This window comes from Borostomias antarcticus, assembly GCF_949987555.1.
Source record: "Borostomias antarcticus genome assembly, chromosome: 24".
Lineage (NCBI taxonomy): Eukaryota > Metazoa > Chordata > Actinopteri > Stomiiformes > Stomiidae > Borostomias > Borostomias antarcticus.
This window is the reverse complement of record NC_140257.1, coordinates 11,922,481-11,948,044: the sequence shown is the minus strand read 5'-3', so window position 1 is coordinate 11,948,044 and position 25,564 is coordinate 11,922,481. Positions and strand designations below refer to the sequence as shown.

At 48.3% G+C, this 25,564-nt stretch overlaps 1 protein-coding gene across 2 annotated transcripts; it reads right to left on the bottom strand.

The window, feature by feature from the left end:
- Positions 1-4,870: 4,870 nt before the first annotated feature.
- kif1ab (kinesin family member 1Ab) lies at positions 4,871-24,234 on the bottom strand (the record flags this gene model as incomplete). Of its 2 annotated transcripts, none has more annotated exons than XM_084458044.1 (47): positions 4,871-4,910; positions 5,038-5,156; positions 5,337-5,529; positions 6,476-6,616; positions 6,773-6,882; positions 7,764-7,835; positions 8,030-8,218; positions 8,407-8,552; positions 8,649-8,710; positions 9,390-9,523; positions 9,756-9,870; positions 10,239-10,262; positions 10,474-10,579; positions 11,250-11,334; positions 11,593-11,659; positions 11,865-11,973; positions 12,077-12,132; positions 12,265-12,383; positions 12,478-12,568; positions 12,692-12,878; positions 13,017-13,155; positions 13,360-13,445; positions 13,925-14,043; positions 14,183-14,320; positions 14,485-14,663; positions 14,968-15,116; positions 15,280-15,370; positions 15,510-15,582; positions 15,747-15,927; positions 16,049-16,132; positions 16,572-16,678; positions 16,868-16,947; positions 17,058-17,133; positions 17,383-17,462; positions 17,634-17,833; positions 19,298-19,440; positions 19,757-19,835; positions 19,939-20,017; positions 20,119-20,136; positions 20,247-20,312; positions 20,429-20,506; positions 20,893-21,004; positions 21,363-21,541; positions 21,880-21,948; positions 22,058-22,240; positions 22,420-22,493; positions 24,129-24,234. In XM_084458044.1, 47 exons carry the CDS (start codon positions 24,232-24,234, stop codon positions 4,871-4,873), a joined length of 5,133 nt encoding a protein of 1,710 aa, XP_084314170.1. The 2 variants fall into 2 exon arrangements, with proteins under 2 accessions (XP_084314170.1, XP_084314171.1); XM_084458045.1 differs by having other exon boundaries at positions 6,476-6,595.
- Between the last annotated feature and the right edge of the window lie 1,330 nt (positions 24,235-25,564).

Sequence of the window (25,564 nt, the reverse complement as noted above, 5' to 3'; positions counted from 1 at the left end):
TTTTCTTTGATAATACTGAATATTAAATTATACCAAAAAACAGAAGTGGTGTGCGAATGGTTCAATCTGATTCATCAGTTTTGCCATGCCACAACTAAATTATTGCTGGTTGTACAAACTACTCGTCACCTACTTGAGTAATCAGAATAGTCCTCTCTTCTTGCTGACAAAGCCTTTTCCCATAAACATCATGACACAACACAAAACTATGATTCATAATGACATGTGAATCACATAATTTCATGATTGGTGAACTGTAGTGTACTTACATTGAAGGGTTCCCAGCAGTGATGTACGGTAGAGACTGGTGAGATGCTGTGGGGTTCGGGAAAAGAAATATGGTGAAGAACAAAGTTCTTTGATGTCCTCTCCGCTCTCCCGATGAACGACAAATCCAAGGAAGAGCATCCCCCATGCGCCGTATAAAAACCCTCAGAGGGGGTCTTCTTAATGTTAATAATTAAAGGGGTGGGATTGTGTGTCCAGTAGCCGGATGTAGATCTACTGTATGGCCTTGTGGATATACTGTATCTGGGGTTGCAGTTTAGGGTGAGGAGAGGTGGGGTGCTATTGTATTTATCACAAAGGAGCACAGTGATATTACATGCATGACTGCATGGATATTCTCTGGTCGCTTGGCAGTGGCTCATTGACCCCAGGCTGATGAATCAGATATTTGGCTCTGAAGACTAAGTGTGCACTTTTGCAGAGTGAGAGTCCCAAACTAGTCACTCTAGGTGGAGTGATTTTTACATAAGGATCCAGAAGGGCGGCATGATCGATAAAGGGATACAGTGTACAAAGGATATGTGATGGGCATTTACCTTGCAGTGTTTGCACACATACGCAGACACACACACACACAAACACACACACACACAGACACACAAACTGTGAAATATTCATCAGACACACTGTACAAAAGACCATCTCTCCAAAGTAGTTACAAATCACAAAGACTCTCAGTACTTGAATAGTGTCTGTTACCCCATCTGTCCAGGCCAAAGGCAGCAGCTCCTCACTCTCTCTTTGGACCTTTGTGTTGAATAATAAGCAGAGTGTTTATGTCTCTGCGTTATTAAGGGGTTAGTCTAAACCGTCAGGTGGTGTGGTGTACATCCTGAGTACATTATCAATAATGGAGTTCCTCACGGATGCACACACACACACTCTGTCTTGCTAGAGGGTACATGTGTTGCCTAGGGTGGGAGTGTGTGTGTGTGTGTGTGTGTGTGTGTGTGTGTGTGTGTGTGTGTGTGTGTGTGTGTGTGTGTGTGTGTGTGCGTGTGTTGCCTAGGGTGGGAGATTGAATAGTCTACATTTACATCAACAACAGACAGGGTAAGATATGGACTGGAATGAGGGTTCCCTGGGCAAATATTATTTTGACTACAAAACATGGAAACATAAGATGCTGCAGTATATTTTACCTAAAGCCAACAGATCAACGATTCACTAAGCCCTTGATTACAGTAGCTGACCCTGGCATGCTAATACTAGAAAAAAAAGCCATGAGACACCAGGAAGTGTTGCATAAGTTTCACATTTATTTCACTTTTTTTTGACAACTTTGTTACGTGTCCACAAACATTAGAAGACACCAGAACTCCAGAACACTCAGAGAGAATGTGAGCAGAGCACTGATTACATCATCATCACAGGCCAGTTCTTCTAATGGTAGAAAGAGGAGGGGGAGGGGTTAATATGATCTGATGTGATAGGACCGACCACAGCAATCAGGGGTTATATACAAGACAGAGCCAATGAGAAGCTACAATACATAGTCATGGAGAAGATGTCTCTCTATCGGGCTGCACTGAGGGAACCTGGCGTTACAGTTATAGCAAGCAGAGAGAGAGAGAGAGAGAGAGAGAGAGAGAGAAAGAGATAGAGGGAGAGAGAAAGAGATAGAGGGAGAGAGAGAGATAGAGACCAGGGGGAGGGATCTACATGCTCAGATCCAGAAATATGCCACTTAAAAAAAGCAGTCAATCCATAAAAGAACCTATCCATAATCTTTTACACTGTACACAGTTCACAGGAATTTGCATTACAGTTATTCTTTTTAAAACTTGTGATGTGATTTCTTCTTAAATGCTGCAATTCCAGACATCCTAATGTTTAGGTTAAAAAGCAGACCTAGTCATCTGTCAACTGTACAATAAATATGGTTATTTGAAGTTTGTATTCTAAAGCGAAAAAAAGGAGACCTTCAAACAAACCCTCCCCTATCTTATCCATACCTTCTCCAGTTTATAAATAATGATATATGACCAATATGATAACTCGTGCTTGCTTATAATTCAATAAATAGACATACAATAACCATCCATCTTCAAATAGCTACAAGAATGAATAAATAAAGCCTCATGTTTTTCCATTGTTCTAGCAGACAACATATAAAGACAATTATATACAGCCAAAAGAAAATAATTTAGTATAAACCATAGCGACTAGGACCGGACATATGAATTTCGTTGCTTTCTGTTACAACCACTAGGGGGCATGATTACACCATAATATCTAAATAGTAGATCCTAGTCATCCTGCAAGCACTATAGTATCTGACGGGTACATTACAAGATCGTGCTACATCACCGGGGGACCACTGTGTACCATGTGAGTGACGTCATGTCCTGCGTGTTGTTCCCCTCTTCAAGCGGGTTACTGTGGCGGACGCTCTACAGGTTGGCTGACCTGAGGCGCCACCAAGTCCCCCGAACATCTGTTGAACTGCTACGAGGTCACGTCTGACCAAACGATGACCTTGGCGGTACGAACAGCGAAAGGCAGCAGGAGGACACAGCGCTGTGGTTGTCTGACCATGGCTTGACCACTCACACCGGAACGGTAAAGATCACGCTATCATTCTGGGAGATCATACGGGATCATAACGGGACTCTGAACCAGCGAAGCTGATGACAGACAGCTTTTGCTAATTGCCTGTGAGTGGAGTGCTACTAACGAGGTGTTCAATATGTCTACAGATACTTCCCCTGCCTCTGCTACCATTAATAATATCAACTTCAAACACTGGTCACCTTGGTATAAGAGTATGGAAACAAAAAATACTACCGTACACTGCTCTCAACGCCCCTGTGAGTGGGCCCTGTCATAATATCAGGAGAATCATACTGTACAGGTATGGATACAAGCACCAGGCTGTAACATAGATAGTGAAAAGCAGGGAATGTTAACTGCAACGTTACACAACGATCAGACGCACTATGCCCACAGAATGGCATCTAGTCAATAAGGATAATATTCAGTCTCCAGAGTACTATGGACACATGAGTTATTTTAAAATAAGTTTAACAGCGGTAAATAAAAGCTTCCAATAGCACTGTGGGTAATATTATGTATACATATGTATGTGTTGGTAGTCAATAACATGGCTATGGGGCACAGAGGAACACACTGAAGAGAAAGACCCGCGCTGAGGAAAAGGAGGCACTACCTGGAGCATATTAATGCACTTTCACACATCATATTTTCTTATCAGCAGATTATAGGTCCATAATTATTATCTAATTCATACAACAGATATACTTTAGCCTAAATCTATAGCCTACATGTGCTCAGGAGGAGCCTTTCTGAGTGCATCTTCCTTGTGAATTCAACTAATGTTAAAGCAGACATTCAGGGTCAAAAAGAGGAATAGACGAGCAGGTATTGAGGACGATCAGTGATCACTGTGTCATGCTAACAGCAGGGGGCGTTCTGTGTTGAGCTTCAGACTAAAACGCTTTGGTTAGAACTGAGTAAACGAACAAGACATGAACCCAATAAAGTGCCAATGTGACAAAACTGGCCAATCATTCAACTTAATTACAGTGCAAATAAAGCAAATCAAGTAAATCAGATAAATAATGTAAAAAAGGGCCTGAACCCCAAACTGAACACTCAAACTCAACAAACCCAAGGGAACAAGTGAAAGGTATGTATGTTACATTGTCTAGTCTAGCAAAGCTGGTTGTGACTATGAAAAGACAACACAGGGAGCAGGAAGCCAAACAGTTCCCCTTATGCCCTATAAGGTCCCTATTTTCCTGTACTGTCCAAATAACCGTTACAACAACCCATTCACTCATCTTTCTGTACACTGGACCGGCCCACCTCTGTATACAGTCCTGTCCGAAACCCCGTACATCAGAGGGCTGTAGAGCCCGGCCATTTCAAACACAGGTATAGTATATGAATATGCTGTTCGTATGAGGAGGAGCTCGATACGCACTGCTGTCTAGCCTGCACTAAACACACACACACAGATAAGAGATCTCTTATGAGGACTACAAAAGGGATATACCATGATATCACCACTATCGTTTTCATCTGACTACAGTGTTAATAAGAAATACATGAGCAGTTGGGACTGGGCGTCATATACAGTTAGAGGGGTCGCGTGACATCGGGAATGGCAGCAAGTCAGACTACACTGATATAAAGGAGGCCATTTAGTTATCTTCTTACGGGGACCGGTAGCCCGGGTAACGGTAACTACCACATGCACGAGACGATGTGTCGTCACAACCGTGCCCGACACCCAGAGGAGGTAAGCCCCACGGGGTGGGCTCGTCTAGGTTAGTCTAACGTGGGTGATGTCTACATGGGTGAGGGCGTGGCAGGTACCGCATGGGGGGTCACGACACACCGTGCAGGTTCTGCAGGCAGCAGGGGGGGGGGCTGCGCAGGGGGGCGGGCAGATTAGGACAGCGGGGGCAGGGGGGCTGGGAGGAGGACAGTGTGGGGGAGCGCTCCTTTAGATGACCTATTTACATGACAGGGTCAGTGGAGCTTTTAGATTGTGTTTGTTTGTTTGTTTGTTTGTTTGTTTGTTTGTTTGTTTGTTTGTGGCTCCCACCACATCACATCACATCCTCTGACCCGACTTTCTTCTGGAGAGCTTAGACCTGGTGGAAGGGAAGAGAGGGAAGGTTAGGGTTGGACCCGACACAACCACTGCACAACCTTAACCAAAGGTTGGAGAAACGTTGGGACTCGGATACTTAGATACGGGATTACAGGATTACCATGTACCTGATGGTCCCCGCCAACAGAGGGTTAAAAGCATACAGCCAATCGTGCATCTCCTTGTCATTGCTGGCTTGGAGCAGTATCCCACGATGCTCAGTGCACACTGCGAACGTGTTCGGAGTCTAGAAACGGAGAACGTCAATAATCCACATGTTGAGAAACAATGTTAGAGACAAAATGAATTCACAATCATTCACAATCCCCCTCAACCACTTCATCAAACTATTCTAAAAATACATTGGTGCTACGCCACAGTACTTTTGTGAGGTTATATATTTGGAAGTAGTTCCGGTCGGTGTTACCCTGAGCAGGGTCTGCTTGTCCTCGCTGTATTCCACCTGGGCGGAGGACAGGTTGATGACGGCCCTCTCTACGCTGTCCCTCTCGCTGCGGTAGAGATAGACGTACGGCCGGCGCACCACCACGTAGCGCCTCACCCAGCCGCTGGTGTGGGGCTCCAGGAAGTGCAGGTAGCCTTTCTTAGACACAATGGGACTGGGAAGGCCACAAGACACAGGAAGTCAAACATCAGGCCTGTGGTTAAGCAGCAAGGGTGTGGGTATTCTCATAGTGTATTCGTTATGCATATTGGTATCAGACCTTGCTCGAAATACAAATCTGAAATCCTGTCAGTTACGTTAGCGTTTGCTTGAGTCTGCCTGGAGTGTCAGTTGGGTGGGGTTCGCATTTTTGGGGAACAGCCCATTGGTTCCATTGTGTCAGACAAAAGCAATCGAGCATAGTTAAAGGGGTTGCTCAGAATTTTGGATATAGAGCTTCATTTACGACTTACCAATAATGTTGTTGTTTGATGGAGAACATTTTCAACTGATTACATGCTGTCTCTTGTTTGAGCATCAGCGGCATAATGCTAGCGCAATCAAACCGAAATGGTTAGCATTCAAAGGAAACTCACTTATAAACACTCTTAACAAGTAAGGACACCAGATAAACTAAACTCCAAAGTCAGACCTTCTCTTTCAAACGTCGCCATTGCAACTTGTTGTTGTGCTGATAGTAAGAGAATAGTCCGCTGTTCTGTTTGTTGTTGTGAAGACAATAGTGTTGGCTAGTTACGTATCGCTCCGCCTCCCTATTTACAGAGAGAGCCATATAGGTCCAAACAAACAAATGGGTTCAACGATAGTTGGGACGTCAAAAATTATGGTATAAAAACTCAAATGAGCCCCTGACAGACTGTCCTCATATTTGATTTAATATGGGTGCACTGTGGAGTGTTTAAGTGAGCTTTCTTTGAATGCTAGCCGTTTCTACTGCATTTAGCCTACATCAGCATGCTGCTAACGCCCGAACGAGAGACAGCATGGAATCAGCATCATGGGTAAGTTGTAAATGAGGCTCTATGTCCAAAATTCTGAACTACCCCTTTAGGCAACTGAAATTATATCAAATATTTCTGATTTTCTAGCAGTCCTCTGACCTGACGCGGATCTCCTGGATGTCAGGGACGAAGGTGCAGCCGCGGTGGGTCCTCTTCCTGTCCACGGGGCTGTAGGGGTCCAGGTCGGGGGTGGAGGCTCCAGAGCTGGGCTCAGTGTGTCTGCAGACCGCACACAGCATTCTCTCAATATCTGAACAGCTCTTTATACACTCTCTAAGGGCTACAGGTACCTCTCTTTCTATAATGGCCTCACAGAGCTACGGAACGCACCTGCAGGAACGTCCAGAATGCACCTGAAGTAACTCGTTTTCAGGAAAAGGCTAAAATGTCGCCTACCTGATGTCATAATGTCCTTCCACCAATGAGGGACAAGTAGAGGACGGAGTGAGCGTGCTCAGTCCAGAGGAAGAGGAGTCTCTCATCAACGATGCTGACATCTCAGACAGCTGAAACACACACACACACACACACACACACACACGCACACACACACACACACACGACAAACATGCAGTGACACACAAAACAATCACAGAAACACAAAAATTCACAGAGAACGAACATAAACACAGACAGACACAGACACATGAAAACAAATAAGCAAACACAAACACGCACATACATTGAGAATATGATATGTAAGTCAGTGGTTCTAATGTAGTTCATTTGGAGGGTCTGCAAAGTACACCGAACAAAATACATGACAGAAACCGTCGCTCGAAACAGTCCGAATACTATTATCGCTCACAGATACTGTATGTGTCAAAGAGCCCCTTGCGTTGATTAAGAAGTTAAACATGCTGCTCTGACGTTAGACACAGGGAAGCCTGCCGCACTCTGGTGGGGGGGGGGGGGGGGGGCGTGTAGGGATGTGGCTGTGAAAACCCAGGGGGGGGTTCCAGTGTGACGGGATAGTTTCACAGTGATGATGGCGTTTCAGGGTTGGAGACGTGAGCAGAGTGGAGCGAGGAGGCCGGCTGCAGTACTGCACCATTCTAAATTCTACATGGGTCATGTGAGTGAGCAGAACAGGGGAGGAACGAGCGGTCCGAGTAGATGATTCTTGGACAGGAGGGAGGAATGAATGAACGAATGAACGAACGAGCGAACAAAACGAACGAACTAACTAACTAACTAACTAACTAATTAATTAATTAATTAATTAATTAATTAATTAATTAATTGGAGCAGAATTACAATGGGTAGGTATATAAAGGGGCTTTGGTCTGTAGGGGTCTGGATGGGGGTCTTGTCAGACCGGACAGGGGGTAACTGGGAGTGAGTTAGAGGGGGGGCGGGGTTAATTTGGGCCTGGGCTGGGGCTCACCTTGCTCTCACTGGCACTGCTGCTCACCTGGCTGTACTCTCTGTTGAAGGTGTGCATGAGCAGCCGCAGACACTGGGAGGGGGCAGAAACATAAGTCGTGGTTAATCGCGCGAAAATCTGCTATTTTGTAAAACAGCAACAAAAAGCACCATAACAAGCATTCGTCGTCGTATCCCTTTTTTTTTCTGTCAGTTGAGAAACAAAACAGCGAGTGATCCAGGCATAATGTTGGTAGGCCCTAGCAAAAGCCAGGGGTCGGTAGTCACCTTGGCAGCCAGCTCCCTCTGCCTCTGGCTGGGGCTCTCCAGGGCCGGGACGCCCCCGGGGCTGTGGCTGAGTGTGGGGCTCTTGGCAAAGTCGCTGATGTCGTTGCTCTTGCAGAGGGCGTCCTGTCCGGCCTGTAAGGTGGCCTCCAGTTTCTCCCTGAGGAGCAGGTAGTGCCTGGTCTTCTCCACCTGCACACATGAACGCGCGCATGCACACACACACACACACACACACACACACACACACACACGCAAAGACTCGATGAGAGGCCAAGCAAGCGTGAAGTCCCCACTAATCACAAGCAAGTCCAACGTTCCGATTCCGGCCACAGCTTCGCCCCGCCCCAAACTGCGGCCCCGCCGTTCAGAGCCCTGACCTCCTGCAGCAGGCTGAGTTTCTCCAGCTCCCATTGGTGGTCCAGGATGAGGCTGTCGCTGCGGGGCCTCCAGCCCGCCAGGTTCTCCTCGCCGCGGACGTACGCCACCGAGGTGTCCAGGACGCGCCTGCGCCGACGCTGCATTCCTGCGGAAGGGACAGAAGCACGGCATGTCGGCACGTGACGGATCCGTGAGCAGGTCGTGTGTCGCTATCACCGTGTCTTTGAACGGCAGCTCTCACCTGGACTCCCGTTGTCAGCCACGTGGCAGAGACTGACTTCATACACTCCTGTCACGCGATTGCTGAGGAGGAGAGGAGAGGGTGAGTAGACGTAGCTAGCCAATCATAATCTCAGTTGACACTCTGGGCTGTGGTTGGTCAGAAGCAGTACGTTCGATCAAGAAAAGAACATCATTTGGAGACGCAGCCGATGTTTTACGCGTAAAAACAGACAACCGACAAGCTAAACGTCCTGTGTCCGTGTGACTGGTTTGTTAGTTGTTTAAGGGACTAGTTTGTTAGCTGTTCAAGGGACTAGTTTGTTAGCTGTTCAAGGGACTAGTTTGTTAGCTGTTCAAGGGACTAGTTTGTGTGCTGTTCAGGGGACTAGTTTGTTAGCTGTTGTGCTGTTCAGGGGACTAGTTTGTTGGTTGTTTAGGGGACTAGTTTGTGTGCTGTTCAGGGGACTAGTTTGTGTGCTGTTCAGGGGACTAGTTTGTTAGCTGTTGTGCTGTTCAGGGGACTAGTTTGTTAGCTGTTGTGCTGTTCAGGGGACTAGTTTGTTGGTTGTTTAGGGGACACGTTTGTTAGCTGTCTAAGGGACTAGTTTGTGTGCTGTTCAGAGGACTAGTTTGTGTGCTGTTCAGGGGACTAGTTTGTTAGCTGTCTAAGGGACTAGTTTGTGTGCTGTTCAGGGGACTAGTTTGTGTGCTGTTCAGGGGACTAGTTTCTTAGCTGTTCACGGCGGCGGCGGCAGCCTACCTCTCGGAGGGCCTCAGGCAGCCGGTGCTGAAGAGGTTTCTGATGGAGCGGGAAGCCGGCAGCTTGGCGTCCCGGGAGTAGAACACCATGCAGAAGTCTTTGGTGATCACCGTGGGCTGAGTGCAGTTCTCCATCTGCAAGAAAACTGAATCATGGTTCTGTTTTCTATACAAGATCCCACGGTATCCATGATACAAAACTGTCCAACGTGTACAAGTGGAACGTCAGTGTGTTTGACAAGTTGGTGAAAACAGCAGAAACTAACTGCCTAATACGTAGTCTTACAGTATTGTGTCTAGGACACTACAGTAAATGTGACAGGGATGGCGTCCGGGGTCACGGGGGTGTGTCGTGACTCATGTGTACCTCCAGGTATGCAGACAGGGTGATGTAGATCTTCTCCCCGTAGGGAGTCACGCGGTTCAGCAGGAGGGAGTTGTGCATGGAGCTGTCCCACGCTGCCTCGAACCGGTAGAACGTCCTGCCGGTCAAAACAAAGGCAAACGTTACACTGTGCCTGTGTGTGTGTGTGTGTGTGTGTTTGTGTGTGTATATGTGTGTGTATGTGTGTGTATATGTGTGTGTATGTGTGTGTTTGTGTTTGTGTGTGTGTGTGTGTGTGTGTGTGTGTGTGTGTGTGTGTGTGTATGTGTTTGTGTGTGTGTGTGTGTGTGTGTGTGTGTGTGTGTGTGTATATGTATGTGTTTGTGTGTGTGTGTGTGTGTGTGTGTGTGTGTGTGTGTGTGTGTGTGTGTGTGTGTGTCAGTATGTGTGTGTAAAGGAGAAAAAAATCAGATAGGGGAGAAAGAGCTAGTTGGAGCAATGAAAATAGAAGCAGCAGTATTATACCTATGATCAACTCCCAGGGAAACCCTGTCACGGGCAAAGCATTGGGAGAGAGAAGCAAGAGGTCATGGGTTAAAAGTGACTAACAACAGAGGCTGTATTGGATGGTAGAGAAATCATGGACATTGAAACAGGAAAAAAAGCTCTGGAAAGTCATGCAAATGTAAAGAAGGAGATCCACAACGGCGTTCCTGTGAGCCAGCTGAGGAGGACAGAAGAGAGAGAGGAGGTGACGTACTTGTCGTCGTGCGACGGCCAGATGTAGCCGGCGGACAGGATGTTGAGAGACAAGATGTTTGGGTCGATGATGGTCTCGTCCGCCTCGGGGGTGTTGCGGATACGTCCTGAGGACGTCAAATGGCCGACGTTAGGATGATATCCACTTTTCTTTTTTTTTATAGAACTTTTTATTTTCAAGTTTTCAAATATATACACAAAACTAAAACTAAAAACGACCCAGCCTATAACTTAAAATAAAAACAAGAAAGGTAAAATAAACTAAGGAGCAAAGAGGGGGAAAAAAAAGCGGGGGGGTGAGCCTTGAGTCTCAAACAAAGAGTCATCTTTTCCATGTTTTATATCTCCTCTACTATGTGCATCCAAAGATCAGGTTCAGGTGGGTCCTTCTTGAGCCAGTTTTTTGTAATAGCCTTCTTGGCTGCCAGAGTCAGAATTTTGAACAGATAAACATCCTCAGTTCCTATTTCGTCCTCTGGTATCAGACCCAGGTATAGGCTCTTAGGGTCGCGGGGAGGATGATATCCACTTTTACTACTGCCATATTTGTTGTGCTGTTTGTGTGTGTTGTTTAAGTATTGTGCTGCATGCTGAAACACAAATTGCTTCCCTTAGGACATTAAAGTTTCCTAACTCATCAACTAACTAACAAACAAAACAAGTTAACTAACATGCAGGAGCGGTACTAAGTGTTGTACAGGTGACCCACGATGTGATCATGGATGTATTAATAGTGTGATGCACCCTCAAAGGTCAAAGGTCGCTCTCCGTACTCACCCACCACCAGCTCCTTAACCTCCTTCCACTCCACATCATTTCCTGTTTCATGCGCTATGGTAACGGTGATCCGCCTCTGGATTCCCTGTGGGGAGGACGCATCAAACAGGAAGTCAGCACCAACAGAGACCCAGGTGGATGTTTAGTTTAGTTTAGTTTAGTTTATTCGTTTATTCGTACATTGATGTGTGTCCACAAAGATACCACAAAACAAATTTGACTGTTCAACATTCAGTTACACACCACCATGCCGAAAGGGAACAGGATGAAGAAAATCGTATATTTCCTGCCCCCTTCCAGACACCCAGGTGGATGTACACCAGAGAGAGCCCTGGTTCCTGACCTGATGGAGCAGGAAGGTGCCGTGGCAGGGCATGCCCCCTCTGTGGTCCACCACCGCCGGGATGTAACTGAGGAGAAACACGCGGAACTCACGTCACTTCCTGCACCACGGTTCATATCGCTAATGAAACTATTCTGGATCGCGCCTCATCAAATGGCGACGACAGAGAAATTCCACACATGCAAGGTGACATTTGTCGCCAAATATTCAATATTATTCAGGGTAGGAAGAGGCGCTTTCGTTAAATTGGGATGAGGTAGCAGGTTACTTACTCTCCATTGGCCTCTAGCTCGCAGATCTCGAAGAACGCCATGAGGTCGTATTTGGAGTGGCAGGGGCCGGCAGTGGAGCGAGTCAGGGTGCTCAGCTTGGTGGCCGGCACTGGGACAGAGAGGCGGGGAAAACGGTCTCAGAGCACCGCTGAGCACACCGAGCGGGGTTAGGGTTAGCGAGGCATGCTATCAGGGTAAGACCGGGTCCTCACCTGGCTTGGACAGGGGCATCACTCTGGGGAACTGCCTCCTTGATGGTCGAAGGGGACTGGAAAGAGTAAGCAAGTGTGAAACGTACTCGACACGGTCCGATTTGTCACGACAAAGCAACATAGAACCGAGAAGATATGGAGGTGTGACTGCTGAAGAGGGAGGCTGGAGTTTGGGTTCGAGTTCTAACCTGATGAGGTCTTTGCAGAGGGGTGGGAATGGCTGTTTCTGGTAGTGGCCAAACACCTCAAAGACGATCGGCTGAGTCTTGATGTACTCCACAAACGACTTGGTGACCTCCACCGTGATCTGACGGAGAGAACGAAAACGCGGGTAGCCACGTTGAGTGCGGTGTTCAAGAATAAGCGATCGTTAGCTTTCTTCCTCTGTTTTCAGCGCTTACATTCTGCACGTGGTAGAATCCCAGGGGGGGTCCTCTGCCCGTGTTCTTCAGAGGTTCCGTGGAGAACGCCTCGTCGTGTCGGTGGATGAAGCTGCGGGTGGTAAACCCATTAGACGTTACCGGACCGCTCTGCGCCTCGAACGCGAAAGCTCATGAACTCCCGGTGAAAACTCCCGGCGAGGCCAAGAACGAAAAAGGAACTAGCTGAACTCACTTGAACTGGCAGAAGATGTCGGCGTATTCGGCGGAGATGCTGGACGCCTGCAGCACCGTGACCCGGAAGGTGAAGGTGCTACCGACCCTCAGGTGGGACAGAGCCTTCTCCTGGGTCAGCTCCAGGGGCAGGTCCAGCCCCGGGCCCAGAACCCCCTTCAGAGGGCTGCAGGGGGCCTCCGGGGTGGCTGTGGAACACACACACACACACACACACACATGCACACACGTCGTCAGACGAACATTATTCTCAAACATCGGTCGCAGGTGCGAGAGGCAGCTACAGAGCCGGTCGCGGGCCCCTCGTCAGATGGACGGCCCCTCACCTGCACAGGTGTTGTTGTTGACCTCGTCGGCCGAACTCTCCGAAATCTCCGAACTCTGGCCCTCCCCCTCCACGATGCGCAGCTCCTCTTGGGAAGCGTTAGATTGGGACAGGCCAGCCGGACACGACTCTGTCTGGAACTGACCAGGAAACACACCAGACCGTTACACACGGACACGAGCTGAAGGGAAACGTTTCAATGGACAAATATTGAATGCATTCAACCAGCATCTCTTCAATTGTCCGTCTCCTTCATTCAGTATTTCCTCTAATAATTTGTCCATAGCTGGCATCTATCTTAGATGTTCAAGGAAACAGCTACTGTATTAGTTCACCTTCTGTACCTTCTCAAACTGTTGGTCCTCAAACGAGATCTTGGCAGTGCCAGATTGCCTCACGCCCGAGCCATAGTCAGGGGCTTCCTCGTCCGCTGAGGAGAGAGCAGGGTCGTTCAATCCCCTCCTCATCATCATCATCATCATCATCATCATCATCATCATCATCATCATCATCACTACGAGACTAGGGCTGGGTTAAAAAAATTGATTAATTGATTCTGAATCGATTCTGAATCAATTCATGAATCCCAAAATCGATCTTTTATTTAATGAATGAATGAATAAATTAAGGAATGAATGAATAGTTAATTAATTCATTCAATGATTTATTCATTCATTCATTTTTGGAAATGTGTATTGATACCCAGCCCTAGTATTGATGTGTTGCATAACTTGGCAGTCATATAATTAAAGTTACAGCTTAGTAACACCAACCAAATCGATATTGAATCGAATTGAATCGTGATAATCGATTCTGCATCTTGTGAATCGGAATCGAATCGATTCTTGAAATTCGAATCGATACCCAGCCCTATACGAGACTGATCTCACCGCCCAACCAGACAGGTACCTGAGATGGCCTGCACTGCCACTCGTAGAAAGCCCTTCACCTCCCCCTTCTCACTGACGATGGCCACGCGGTGCACCAGGGGCACGGGGTAGAGCAGGTTACTCAGGTACACGAAGGCCCTGGAAGAGGGAGGGGTTTGCAGCCTCAGATTCTAAACCACATTCAGGAAATGAACCGCTCCAAACAAAGTCCAAACAACGTCCAAACAACGTCCAAACAACGTTCCGATTCTGCCGGAGCCCCGGGCCCGGCCCTCACCTTCCCACCAGACGGAACCATGGGAAGCGGTCGTAGAAGGGGTCTCCGCCGGTCAGGGCGTGGTCGCAGTCCTCCACCGCGCTGCTGGGGACCTCCGCCGCTCGGTCGTACATCTCCCTCATCAGGTCCAGCCTCAGCCTGCAGGGGGCGGTGTGCGTTCAGGATATATGGCAGTAGCGTCACGAGATGATAGAGTAGCCCATCGATCCCATCAATAGTCAATAGAAACCCACACGGAGCAAAATGAAGCATTTGATGGCACTGGGTGGGGGGGGGGCTATTTCAACTTAGAAACCTGGTACCTGAGTTTCTCCAGGGTCCAGTAGTGTGTGGCCCCGTTCTTCTGGTCCTGGACCTCCACCGCTACGATGGTGCGAGGGAAGGGCCGCCTCTCCCGCTCCGTAGCCAGGCTGGGGGGCAGGAGGTCCGGCGGCAGCGGAGAGTACAGCGTGTCGGTCAGCAGCACGAACTGGAACTGCACCTGCAGGCAATGACAGGCGCGTTAGGGACCGGCTGGCTGGGCACGGAAGGCTTTAATTGGATACAAATTGAATTTCGATGACTCGAGCCTAACAAGTTTTCGGGGGTTTAAACGGTGAGGATCACTGGCTGTTCTGAGGTTTATCGGGTACAAATCCAATTTGGGTCCTCGCGCTTAAGAGATGGAAGAATCGGCAGAAGAAAATAAGCCTGATGACCTAACGACTTGACGACCTAACAACTTGACGACCTAACGAAACGACTTGAAGACCTAACACCGCCCAAGACGATCGCCACCGGCTGACCTTCTTCTTAAGCTCCACGCTGATGGCGTTGGCCTCCTTGAGGAAGATGGCGTTTCCCCACAGCAGGTCCCTCAGGGAGGTGAACTGGTAGAACCGCCATTTACGGAACGCCCACAGCGCCAGTTCTGTCTCTCGTTCGGTCCACAGAACTGGAGAACAACGACATCAATGAAACTGCATTGAAAACCCCATCATTCAATTCATTTTCTCCACCAGCATCCCTGTATTCTGACAAACTCACAGTGTACCCTCAATGTAACTTGTTTTGTTTTGTGAACATACTAGAGAATATAAGTTGGCTTGTTGGCTCACCTTCCTCTTCAGGTTCCTCCTCTTCCTCTGGGGACTCGAGGCAGTGGGAGTCCACCTGCTTCTGAAGGGCCTCCAGTTTACTCTCGTAATCCTAGTAGAGAGAGCGCCGTGCAGGCAGAAATATGTTACACGACAGGGTGAACCGCCCACCCAAACACCTGCCTCCTGTGTACCGCGTCGACCGCTCATTTGCTTTCTGTGAGCATCTAAAATGGCCGCATCTCTCTCACCAGCCTCTGTTGTTCCAGGAGGTTGCTGGCCTCCTCTCGCTCTCTGCGGTATTGATCTTCCAGCTCCTGTAGTCTGTAGGGGAATAAAACAGTCCACTATCAGCTATCCCATCAACAATCCTCAAATCACTCTATCTTTAGTCCCGCTCAATATCGGCCGGATATTTTCGCTGCGTCTCACGGAGCGTTACGGTGGGCGGGTCCCCAGGTCGCCCACTGCCGCGTAATATAGCGCACCTCTGCTCCATCTCCAGCTTCATGTCGATGCCCTGCTTCTCCAGAAGCTCCCTCTGGGCGAAGGCCCAGTCCACCGGCTCCACGGGGGTCTCGGCGCAGGGGGTCCTCTCCCGCTCCTGACGGGCTTGCTCAGGGTCGTTGTAGCGGAACACGTGGCTCTTGCCCATGATGATGCGGTTCCCTTGGGGAGGTTGGAGAGAGGGGTCGAGGGTCAAGCTTGATGTTAGCGTGACGCCCCGAGTCTGTATCTGCTCCGTCCGTCCGTCTGTCCGTCCGTCTGTCCGTGGGCGAGGCGGACTTACCTGACCGCAGGACGGTGGGCGTGGTCACCCTCTTCCCGTTGACGTACGTCTCCGCCTCCTCGCAGGGCTCCAGGGTGACGATCCCTGCTGGCGCAGACAGAGACACGGGAGGTCAAACGCAAGGTCAGTAGCGGCTCGCATCCAGTTTAAAACTCTGGCACTAACTGAAAGGAACAGCCCCCTCCTACCTCCAGGCCATGGTCAAACCCTACACCCCCTTCTGACCACTACGCTCTGCTACCTCGGGGCGACTGGTTGCCCCATCACTCCGAGGCCCCTTCTTCTTCTTCTTCTTCTCTGTCCTGGCCCCTCAGTGGTGGAATGAACTGCCCACTGACGTCAGGACAGCAGAGTCGCTGCCCATCTTTCATCGCAGGCTCAAAACTCACCTCTTCAAGAAGTACTACAACAATCCACCCTCTTAAGCACCTATTGTATTTTAGATTGCTATTCTTGCACTTTGCCTTCAGCACTAGATTATGCTGCGCCCCCCCCGCGGCCCGCCGCCAGCCCCGGGACTGACCTTCGCCCTGAGGCCCCGTGGTGCTGCTGAAAGTGCAGTGCTCGTCCTGAATGAAATGGCCGCTCAGCACAATGTCCTGGCGGCTGCTGGCGTCGTCTCGGCCAACCCTGAGAAACGGCGAAGAATGACGAAGAGCGGAGAGACGGGTTCAGTACTCGATGACTGCTACAGTATGTACAGTAGGTATGGCCGGAGGCCGCACGCGCTCATTACAGCTCCTGTTATGGAATTCGAGTAGATCTGGGACAGCACAGCGGCGCTCGAACTCAACGAGAACGGAGAACAGCGGCTCTTACTTGGTGGTGCCGTCTTTGATGTAGTACAGCAGACACTCTGACATCAGCGGATCCTCGTTCAGGTTCACCAGATGGGGGGTCTGGAACAAAGAGATTCCAAGATCCCTGTGACATCTGCATCAGTTTGGTCCAATGATGAACGGTTGATGAGATTGATGAGATTAGGGGGGGTGTATTTGAAGGCTCTCACCTTCTTGGGGGAGAATACACCCACTGTGCCACCATCTTCCCTCATGGCCACGCCCATTTCAGCCAGCAAGGCCTCTCTACAGAGAACAGGAAAGAGATTATTAAGCCTGGTTCGCACGGGCGGTCTGAGCATTTTGTAGCGCGAAAAATCGAGAGAGGTTACAAAACTGCCGTTTTCAGGATTCGTGTCAAACCTTATGTAAAGATGTTCGAAAAACTCACGTTCGAAAAAACGAGCGCGTCAATGGCGCCGTCGCCGCGGAGCTTTCGAGCTGCCGTCTGATTTCAAAGCAACCAACCTGACATAAACGATCGACAAGACCCACCTCTCCATACGGATCGCTTCGGTCCGGCGCAGCTTCTCCTCCCAAGTCTCGTTGAGTTCTGCAATAATTTTCTCGGTTTCCTAGCGGGTAGTAGAGAACGACAGTTACGGCTAGTGGTGACCTCGCGTGCCCTAACATCGGACACGCTGACCGGCACAGCCAATCCCCTTCCGTCTCTTCTTTCCTTCCTCCGGCCATCTATCCTCCTTTCTCCGACCCCTGACCCCCCGCCCACCGCCCCTCCCTCCTACCTTCAGCCTCTCGATGGCCTCCTCGCTGGCCGGGCTGAAGATGCGGTCGTGCAGGTTGCTGATGGACGCGGCGCGGCTGGACAGGACGGAGAGAGAGGGGGACGGGCTCATCCCGGTCATGGCATGGTTCACTGTGGAGAGATCACCCCTTTGATTGACAGCCTGGCGATTATTGACAAGGTTCTTGTAATCGCACAAGTCTGCCAGAGAGAGAGGCGTGTGTGGAACAGAGAGAGAGAGGGAGGGAGGGAGGGGGGGGGGGAGCAGACAGCAGGAAAATGAGGAGAGACGTTGGGAGAAAAACGCAGAGAGACGGATATAAGGAAAAGAGGGAACACAGGGAGGAGTAAAAAAAAGAAGAGAAAGCTCAAAAAACGGATTATAGAAGCAGAAGGCGCTTACCAAAAGCCATCGCAGACAGAACGGAATGAGCAACTCAAACTGATGGGACAGGCAGAGCCACATGGAAGTTAGTAAGAGATGCATTTTTTTCCTGACATTGAAATGCAACATATGTGTCCAGTTACAAGCTCAAAAAGCAATGTGGCGAGGTAATCCAACGCAATAAATTCAAGCCAATCAGGATTAAAATGTCTTTCGGCCTGACGTCAACTTGCAGCATCATCTGTCAAGCTATTGAAGCTAAGGGGAGGGACGTTAGCTCAGCAATCAGCTACTTAGCAGAGCAGCCTTGCCAGTTCTTGCCAGACGCCCCATTAAGAGTCTGACTCAGGTCAACTACAGCAGAGCCATAGATTCTAAGACTTGCATCATTCCCAAAGACTTCTCCAGGCCATGATATTATGGCGAATCTTATGTGCTCAAATAGTTCCTAATTGTGGCCACCTACTGTAGCGGCCTTACTGCCATGCTACCTTTTACGTTGACAAAAAGGCAACCACAACACTCAATGGCCATGCGTACAAAAACACATTCGTTTTTTCTCATAAATGTTTCTGTGTTGAAGTACAAACGCAGCCAATGGATGTTAATAAAATCATAATTATATCTACCGTAATTGTCACTGTAGTGAGTGTGCTGAACTGGAAGTTTTTCAAATCAACTGCTGAGGAACTATTTGAGCCTCCATAAACTTAGAGTCAATCCTCCATGTCCCAAGAAGAGAGTCCAATCAGCTACTTCAAACTAAGACCCTAGTGAGCATCTCTCACTGTTCAAAAACGGCTACCTTTCCCTCTCCCTTCTTTGATCTAGTGTAATGTGTTAAGAGTGAGAATAACCATCCAGTTCCAACAGTATCGGTAAGCACAGGAGATGAGAGAAAGCAGCCACTTTGGATAATCATTTAGACGTGAAATCTAATCTCGACTTCAGTTAACTGTGCATCCTAGCTCCATCTAAACCTCTCAAAGCCATGTGGACGTCTGTTTTGAAGCTTCAAATTACTCTGGGGAATTCTAGGACTGTGCAGTAAAGAGTGAAGTTTCATTCTGTTAGCTGCAAAGCATAGGGTTGCCAGGTTTATACACACATTTCAAACCCGTTATCGCAGGAACCGGACCCGGATATGCTGAGAGAAGGGAGGAAAGAGAAAGGTGTGAGATATACTCACACACTCATCTGTGTAGACTCTCGTCCTCTCGTGTGTGTGTGTGTGCGTGCGAGCGAGAATGCGAGCGGCCTGCCCGCGCGCGGTCACTCACTCTCGATGATGTCTCCCAGTCCCTGTGAGTAGAGGAGGTCCTTGAGGCGAGACACCTCCTCCTTCAGCTCGCGCACCAGACGGTTGTTGGGGTCCTCGTTGATCACGGCGTTACAGCGGATCTGCTTCGCGCGATCGGCGTACCTGGGCGGATCGAGCACCGTTCGGGGGGGGGAAGTTACCGCCAAAATCAAAGACACATTTACAGTAGGCTCGCTGGTCTGTCATCGCCATCAAACCTTTTAGGTGTTTGTGGCTGCTAGGGTCGTAAAATTCCGGGGATATTCACTTCCCTTGGAAATTAATGGGAATTAACAGAAATAAACTGGAAAACAGAATTCATTCCTGTTAATTCCCAGAAATGTCCAGTTTATTCCCATTGGGAATTCTGGGAAGTTTGTGAATATTCACAGAATTTTGCAACCATAGCGGCCGTTACAATATTTTGCTCCTGGCCCACCTGAGGGTGCTCAGGGTCTCGTCGTAGTTGATGTCAGCGGGGCTGAGGGCTGCGACCATGGCAGTGCGAGAGTTCCCTCCTGAGAGATAGGAAATAGGGACACTGGTTATACTGGTTGTACTGGGGCGAGGGAGCTGATTCTGAGGCAGGTTAGAATAGTTAGGGTGGGATCGTTATATTACCCAGGTTCTCCCTCAGTAGCCAGGTCAGAACCGAGTCTCTGTAGGGGATAAAGTTCTCCACTTTCTTCTTCTTCTTGTTCTGTTCACAGCGACATTCACACGTTAACCTCATCGGAAAAGCATGCGGCCGCGGGATTATTTCTTATGATAGCAATGGGGAAAGCGTGCATAACTGTGTACCTTGTTTGGTGCCGAGTCCTGAAAAAAAAGAAGAAAATGTTAAGTATTAAAAATTGACCGCGGGCCGCAAAATCAAAAGCATGAACCACAATACAGACGACATGCTGAGGAGAACTCGAAACTCTCACCACTTCTGCTAAGGCAGATATGACTTTTCCCAGCGTGGTCAGAGATTTGTTGATGTTTGCTCCCTCCTGAAGAGAAAGAAAGGGGGTCAAGTTAAATCAGGAGACTCGGCCTCCGCGAACAGCATCAGCTCAACCTGTAACCAGGGCTTCAGACGGCTTACGTGGAGTGATCATCATCTCACCTTCAGCCTGGTTCCTTTGGCTCCTGTAGAGTCAGCCCTCTCGCTCCCCGCCAAATCCACCAGGCTGATCTTGCTGACCTGTAATGATAAATGACCCATGGGTGGCTGTAGCTCAGTTGGTAGAGTGGGTCGTTCAATGATCGAAGGGTCAGGGGTTTGAATCCCAGCTCCGACTGTCCACATGTCGAAGTGTCCTTGAGCAAGACACCTAACCCCAAATTGCTCCCAATGAGCAGACTAGCACCTTCTATGGCAGCTACCGCCATTGGTGTGTGAATGTGTGTGTGAATGGGTGAATGAGAGGCCATTGTAAAAAGCGCTTTGAGTGCTGCTAAAGTGGAAAAGCGCTATATAAGTGCAGTCCATTTACCATTTACCATTGTGTATCACAGGAAAAGACAGATCCAATAGCTACTAATAGCACCCAAAAGGTGAGGCTTCAGAGCTGGTCTTTTAGGTGGTACCTTTTCTGAGGTGTTTTCACTGTCCATGTCGTGCTTCTTCTGGGTGAAGATGATGTTGAACACAGCGTGCGAGCGGCTGCTGGTCTCATTCATGTTGGTGGCTGCCACCGTCCTGGGAGAGACAAGAGGAGAGATTTACACAATCCACCCATCCATCCATCCATCCATCCACATAACTCCATCCATATAAATCCACACATCCATCCATCCATCCATCCATCCATCCATCCATCCATTCAGCCATTCAATCCTCCATCTACAGGCTCAAATAGGAGAGTAGGCTGGAGCTCACAGATCATCTTTTCGAAAAAAAAATACTTTATTGGTGCACAGTCCACTCACTAACGTTTCAACACAGCGTCTTCTTCTGAGTGAATCTACAGTATCTGCCTCTCTGCTCTTTGCCAGGCCATGTGTTCTGCGCATCACATTCACTTCTTATCATTCACTTCTTCACTCGTTCTCGTTACCTGGCCTTGTTGCCAGACTCCATCAGGTCCTGGATGTCGTTGTAGGAGGTGACGGCCAGCTTGGACAGGTCCTCCACGTAGGGCCCCATCAGGGGGTGCTCGCGCACGCGCAGGTTCCCCTTGTTCTTGGGGTTCAGCAGGTCCCGCACGCGCTCACAGTAGATCTCCATGTAGCTCACCTGGGGAGGGAGCACAGCACACACTCATCAGAACACACACTCATCAGAACACACACTCATCAGAACACACACTCATCAGAACACACACTCATCAGAACACACACTCATCAGAACACACACTCATCAGAACACCTCTACACTTTCATCTGTGATTCTAATCAATTCCAATCAAAGGTGTTCAGGTCCTTGCTGTTAAGCCCCAAGCTTATTATAGATAAGTAAGCTTATTATAGATTATCAGTTCAAGCACCAAGTTTAAAAAATTATTTCTTGTGATAGATGCTGTAGAACCTGCATTGGAGGGCGATGTCCAATTGATAACAAAAAGGTGTCCTCACCTCCACGGAGTACGACATGCTATTGTCGTTATTGCTGTCATTGAACTTGGTAAAAAGGTCCTCACACATCTGCCAGAGAAAGGAAAATGCAAATTCTTCATGTTCAAGTCACAAAAGGAACCCGCTGATTGAACGTGACTGTCCAATCAAAGTGTACCGTCCACCATGTGTATATTACCAGCGGGATGATCCCCTGCTGGTCTTTGATCTCCTGGCGGCCCATCATGGTGTAGCTCTTCCCTGCTCCGGTCTGGCCATAGGCGAAGATGCAGACGTTGTAGCCCTCAAACGCGTGGAGCAGCATCTCCTCACCGATGTCTCTGTACACCTGCATCTGGGACGCAAAGTTGATGTCCTCCGGCTGCGGACAGCCAAGGGGACGGGAGACACAAGATGGACAGGAGGAGGGAGAGAAAGGATTGACGTTTTGATAAGAGTATTTGCTATATTTTTCCTCCAACACAAGGGTCATCTAAAAAGCAGATATTATATGATTAAACTGTACTTTTGCAAGGGTATGGTCAAGTCTATGCAACTCACCGTAGTGTGAGACCAGTAGGAGTAGTCAAAGTTGAAGCTCTTGTTCTCTTTTGGTTGTTTAGGGTTTATGATTGCTAACAGGACACGGAATGAACTCTCGTTAGAAATGTCAAATCAAACACCAAAACCATCAGCCAAGTTAACTGTCATGCAGCTACTGAAAGCTAAAATGTCAGTATAACCCGAGTGTTTCTCTGCTTCTTTATGACAGACAGGCTATAGCTGGACCACTAGAGATGCCCTGACTATGTTGGGAGATTATTCGTGTGAAACACCTCTCTCATCATTTTGGAGGAAACGTAGAGTCGGCGGAATCTGAAACGAGGCCAGGTTATAGAGAGAGACTGTGAGTGCAGTAGCAGCACATTGACCTTGTATCACTGGGGCTTCATCTCTCCTCATGTCCTCTAAGTAGTGTGGTGATGCTGTCTCTCGGGCCCACAGTACAGCAGTCTGTCTTGCCTAACTCGTACCCTATAGTCTAACTATGACTCCCATGACCAATACAAATTTCTCAGCTACGGGAGACAGATCCTGTGTCAAATATAGTGACTGTGGGAGGTTGGAATGGGGAAATAGAATGAGAGACAGGAGCCCATGTTGAATACTACAGATTTTGCAGTCTTTCAGTGAAAGCTTTCAGAATATCTGTGCCTCGCTGAAGAATGAGGTCATCGGACCACCGACAGGCACAGAGCGGCAGAGTGTGTAAAAAAAACATACATGCACTCGCACACGCACACACACACACTGACACACACATACACACAACATCAGCTGACTGTTTGTTTCAGCCCAGACAGAAACAAGGAGGTCTTTGGCACCCTGTGGCTTGTGTGATGAGGGATGAGTGCTGGATGCCACAACATCCTCCACACACTGATGAAGCTTGGCGTTGACTGACTGAAGCCATTGTTTTACAACCAGACAAGATACCACATAGCCCAATGCCCACTACCCTGCCAGTTGCTTCTAGGCAAGTGTTCATGAACAAAATGGATAGGCTACTGAAACATCCATGTAAATTTAGTTCACTGACGTGACATGTAGAATCTGTCGTTTTTACGCAAAGCCAATATTATTTTCTGGACTCAAGAAATTGCTGTCTGTAAGTGATGAAATAAAAATCACACCCAGGTGGTGAAGTAAGCGGTGCATGAGTAATCTCTACCCTCTGCTGGTTGATTGGTGTAAATCTCGGATACACGGACACAACACGTAAGTCACCACACATGTCACCTACAGAAGCGGCTGCACCGCTTAAAAACAATACAGCCAAGCCAACAAGGTGCTCCTGAATGCCTCTCCTTCTCATTCAGTAAATATTTTATGAAATTACATGTATTATTAATGTAAACATAAGTTAGCAGCCTTGAAAATGTGATGCATCCAAATAGGAAGCCTTTCTAAGATTTCAATATATTCCTCTTGAAAGATACAAACAATTCGCAATAGCTGCGACCACTTACGCGCATGTGCAGCGCGCATGTTTGTGGCCATTTTTGTGGTCCAACCGACCGACCGACCAACAGAGTGAGCTGTAGAGCTGCTGGTCGCAGCTGATAAATCCCTGCCTTGTTTTAACGTCTTGAGAGTTCAACTTATTTCAATATGCTATAGGCTTTGACCCCCTGAATTCCCTAGTCAATCTGAGTCTTCTTCTTCACCAGCTACATCAGGCCTGTTTCATCTGCTGCCGTCATACTCACTTGTGGTGTTCCCTGTCATCTGGATGATGCACTTGCTATCCTTCCCAATCTCTCGAGAATTGAAGGGACGGACCCTCACCGCCACCTTCACTGACGCCCCCGCCATGCTGCTGGTGACTGGGAGGCCGGCGCCGAGACGAGCAGGAGGTGTCTGTCAGAGGGGTGGGCTTGTCGCCAGGCAGATACACCTGACGCCTGTGGAGAAGGATGGCATGGTAAAATACCTGATGTGTTAACCTAACAATATTTATAGATCAGGTTGAAATCAATGAAAGGTTTAACTAGTTTAATAAACCCTCAAAATAATAGAATTATTGCATGCAGCAGGACCTCTATGGCCCTTGTCCTACCCATATGAGAACTGTTATTAGTCTGCCTGGTATAAGAACTGCGTCAGTAGCCAGTCGCCTCACAAATCACATACAAATCCCCGCCATGAATTGATTCTCGCGTTTTATAGTGGGCTTAGCCTAACATCACTTGATTGTTTGGATATCGTGTTCGCCTTCAACGTGACACTCCAAAGCAAAATTCACAAACCACAACTCAACACCAGCCTAGTTAAACTGCGGTAGACCCCCACCCCCCGCATGTTATAGGCTACAATTTGCATATGCTATAGCCTACTATTATAACTGCCTAAAATGGCTGCTTGTAAGGTAGGTAATCACACATCGGGCACATCAAAGTGATAGCCTATGTGCGGGCATCCTTGTTTCCCCATCCTGGCGGAATGCATGGTGCTGTTGTTGATATACCAATTCTGTCTCTTCTGACGCACCTGCCGATAGCTGCCTCGTACACACTGACCATCGTCACGTTCAAAGAAACATCCCTGCCTTTCATAACAGCATCACTATTTCAAAGATGGCAACGCGGTGCGGATGCGGGAATCCTCCCATGTAGGCTATCCTGGGTAGCCTCCGCGGTACAAAAAAACTAAATCCAGTCATATGTGAGGCCAAATAGGATTTTTTTTAAATTATTATTTTCATTTTTTAAATCCAGAACGTGATTTCTGTTTATGACCCTGGCTAGGGCAGTCCAATGTAAATATTGTCACCTCCATTTTGCGCTGCCGCACCTCAAAAGCACCGCGCTGTCGTAGCAGTAGCTATAGGCCATCTCATTTCCATGCACTATAGGATAGTCTAAACATCATCGTCATTGAAATCAGACCACTTATTCACTGCTATTCCCTTCTTGACAGATACGATGTGCTAGTCCTGATTAAAGATGACAATGCATTCAGCAGTATAGACCTACCTACATTTGCATTTACAGTGGCAATTACTAGTGATGATGTCTGTCGCAATGTCTTCTTAGGTACTTGTTTACCCCTTCCCCCCTCCCCAGATAAAGAAAGGCCTCAAGATGGCCATCCATAAACACAGACAAGACGCAAACCCCAAGGAGCACCACCCCTGGTCCCTCTG